The following is a 3737-nucleotide window of genomic DNA, read 5'->3' as shown; positions in this document are numbered from 1 at the left end:
AATAAAGCTCAAATTTTGCATTTTTTTAAACTGTTTTCACAGGGGAAAATGAAGAGCAGAAAATATAATTAACCAAATGTTAGAAAACAATGAGCCAGGAGATGGAAACTTCAGAGATTTAAGTCCCAAATGCTACCAGGCAAAATAAAAGGTTAGCTGTTTATTTTTTTAGGCATCAGGAGCAAGGGCAGAAAGACCTGATCCTTCTAGGTATGTTCTTGAATCTCTAGATTTAAGAATATAGGAGAAAAACTTACCATTAAAAAAATGAGAGACTTATAAACGTAATGGTCAAAAAATATTTTCTTCTCAGAACTGGAAGAATCTGTCTCTAGTATCTATAAAATGATTGTTTAATTATTTTCTTTTAATTTAGATTCACAGGAAAGCCTTTACTCTTTGTCATTGAGGAAGTATATTTTAGTTGTCATTGAGGAAGTACCTTTTAGTTGTTTTTTTTAAAAATAATTTAGACACCACACTATACATAGCAATGTGTGCAAACAATTCTATGTAAATCATACGCTAATATACACTTAAAGAAAGTCTGTCACCAATATTCTAATTGTTATACCAACAGAGACGTGCATACATACAGACACAACACATGCAAATACATGCACACAAGGAGAAGACTATATTTATAAGAAGTGTTTATTATACCTCATCCCATTTTCTGTTTTTTTTTTTTAATTTGAAAGCCAATTTAAAATCAAAGAAATGCAAATGCATGTGGTAAATTCTGCTGTTTTCAATTCTTTGTATCATTTTTCTTTGACTGGTCAAGGGATTCATCCCCTGGCACCAGGGCACTGCAGAGATCGGTAATGAGTACTGTGGCAAAGCAACAACACATTTCTATAGTAAAGATCAATAATACTTATTTCATGTCTACCAAATGCTGAAGGAAACTTAGACTAGAACAGTAGCATAGTAATTTTCATTATGAATAGTTGCTGATATGCTCTAGAATGAATAGAAAATAATTTTAGACCAACATCATCTGAGCTGTTTTTGAGAAACATAAAAATGGTAACAATTTCTTGGGTCCAAATAACTACTTCTAGAGATGGAAAATGCCTAATCCTGTAACTGACAGCCAGGTCTCTCAAACATTGGTGTCTCTTCTATGGTATTTTGGACATAGAATAAAACATTAATCCAATTATATGCCCATAGATAAGAAAGCAAAAATCTAGGAAAATGAAAACTCATAAAATTTTATATACATCATGATGACATGCAGACTTAGATACAACTTTTTCAATGTGTATTACAGGTTTTTTGTTGTTGTTGTTGTTGTTGTTGTTTGTTTGTTTTTATTTTTCGAGGTAGGTAACAATGTTCCTTCAAGAAGTAGTTACATGATTGGGTAATTTTCTGAGTATAAAATGACATTTACGCAAAGAGACTGTGTTCTTCTTTACAGATATTTTGCAGATGTCCATATGCTCATCTATAGTTTTCCTGATCACTTGTCAAAAATTTAGATGAGAAAAATTAAAGAATGGAAAAAGAAAATTGTTCCTCTGTGACTGAATTCATTTTCTTGGGGAGTACCAGTAATCTGGGAGGTAAAGTGACCTTATTTGCCACGTTACTACTTGTTTATCTTATTAATCTTCTGGGAAATCTTGGAATGATAATTTTGATTAGAATGGATCCCCAGCTGCAAACACCAATGTATCTTTTCCTCAGCCACCTCTCCTTCTGTGACCTCTGCTATTCGACAGCAGTCGGACCCAAGATGCTGGTTGACCTTTTAGCCAAGAACAAACCAATCCCCTTCTATGGCTGTGCCCTACAATTCTTGATTGCCTGTACCTTTGCAGATTCTGAGTGTCTCCTGCTGGCAGTGATGGCCTATGACTGGTACAAGACCGTCAGGAGCCCCTTGCTCTATGCAGTCAGCATGTCCAGCAGGGTGTGCTCCCTGCTCATGGCTGGGGCTTACCTGATGGGGATGATAGATGCTCTGATACACACGACATTAGCATTCAGCTTATGTTTCTGTGGGTCAAATGAGATTAATCACTTCTTCTGTGACTTACCTCCACTCTACCTTCTTTCCTGCTCTGATACACAGGTCAATGAATTGACAGTATTTATTGTTTTTGGAGTTATTGAATTGAGCTCGATTTCAGGAGTTCTTGTCTCTTACTGTTATATCATCCTAGCAGTCTCAAAGATTCATTCTGCTGAGGGGAGGTTCAAAGCTTTCTCCACCTGTGCCTCCCACCTAACTGCTGTGGCAATTTTCCAGGGAACTCTTCTTTTTATGTACTTCAGACCAAGTTCAATCTACTCTTTAGAGCAAGACAAAATGACATCATTGTTTTACACCCTTATGATTCCCATGTTAAACCCTCTGATTTATAGCCTACAGAACAAGGATGTGAAAAATGCCCTAGAAAAACTAAAAAATAAAAGATGGTTTCAAATATTTATATCATACATATGCATACACATATAGTAATTATGTTTGCAAAATTATATGGTATGATATGTGAGAAATATAATTTTATCAAATTATTTAATAAATGAGTATCTATACTAAAGTTCAGCCATAGGAAATTGTTGCAGTTTTCAAAACTTGCCATGCTTTATTATATGTCTTGACCTTATCTCTGAAATTCTTTCTGTGCAAAACTTCCTGGCTCTTTAAATTCTGTCATTTTTTTTCTGTGTATCCATTCATTCAAGCATTATTATTTCAAGTATGTTAATATTTATCAACTATTTACTGTTTCTTTGCCTGCCTCTAAGTGTTTTACATTTCTTAAAAAATCCATTAGTTTGTATAAAAACAGACCTTATAATCTAGATGAATAAAGAAACATTTATTAACTAACCACACATACAATTCATAGTAAAGTTTAAGATTTTCATTAATTAAAAAAAAAAGTAAAAACAGGGTGAAAAATTTAGGAACAAAAGTCAAAACACAGTGTGCAGAAGAAAGGTTTTCTTGAATGGAGATATTAATTGTCAGATTCAAAAATAATTTGGAAAAGGAAAAGATTCTAGGAAGATGATTTGATACTTACAGAGGTCATGAGTAGAGCAGCTGTATACCTTTTTAGGGAATTGCCAGTGGCTTAGTAAAGAATCTGCTTGCCAATGCAAGAGATGCAGGAGACTCGGACTCAGTCCTTGGGTCAGGTAGATCTGCTGGAGTAGGAAATGGCAACTTGCTCCAGTATACTTGTTTGGAAAATTTCATGTACAGAGGAGCCTGGTAGACTGCGGTCCCTGGCGTCACAAAGAGTCAGATGCGACTGAATACACAGACACACACTTACACAAACCTTTTTAGAATTAAGAAATCAAAAATTGAAAGCAATTTAAAGTGCCTTGGTAAATTACATAGTTTTCTTTAATAATTAGCTCTCAACTCCTCCCCTTCTAGTTTCTGATTAAATGCTCCTTTTCATAGTTCACAGACAACCATTTTCTTTAGTCATTCTAGGTATAATACCATCTTGCTTGTGAAATCATGGCCTACAGTGTGAGATTGTGAGCAATCTTTGCCCAAGGATTCTGCATTCCATCTGTATTATCCAAAGAACGTAACTAATGTTTGGGAAACAAATGGAGAAAGAGAGAGAGAGAGAGGAAGAAGTAAATAAAAAGGAAGGAATAAAGAGTAGATAACATTTGTGAGTGTTTATTAGACATCAATAATTAACAAAATCAAAATTAACTGAAGATATTGTATGTGGCTTGAATATATGGGC

At 34.4% G+C, this 3737-nt stretch overlaps 1 protein-coding gene across 1 annotated transcript; it reads left to right on the top strand.

The window, feature by feature from the left end:
* Positions 1-1507: 1507 nt before the first annotated feature.
* Positions 1508-3420, top strand: LOC122693177 (olfactory receptor 5W2-like). Its single transcript, XM_043900751.1, has 2 exons — positions 1508-2444; positions 3410-3420. The coding sequence occupies exons 1-2, from the start codon at positions 1508-1510 to the stop codon at positions 3418-3420; spliced, it is 948 nt and encodes a 315-aa protein (XP_043756686.1).
* Positions 3421-3737: the final 317 nt, after the last annotated feature.

This window comes from Cervus elaphus, chromosome 5, assembly GCF_910594005.1.
Source record: "Cervus elaphus chromosome 5, mCerEla1.1, whole genome shotgun sequence".
Lineage (NCBI taxonomy): Eukaryota > Metazoa > Chordata > Mammalia > Artiodactyla > Cervidae > Cervus > Cervus elaphus.
Note: the sequence above shows the minus strand (reverse complement) of the source record. Positions and strands in the feature narration are given on the sequence as shown.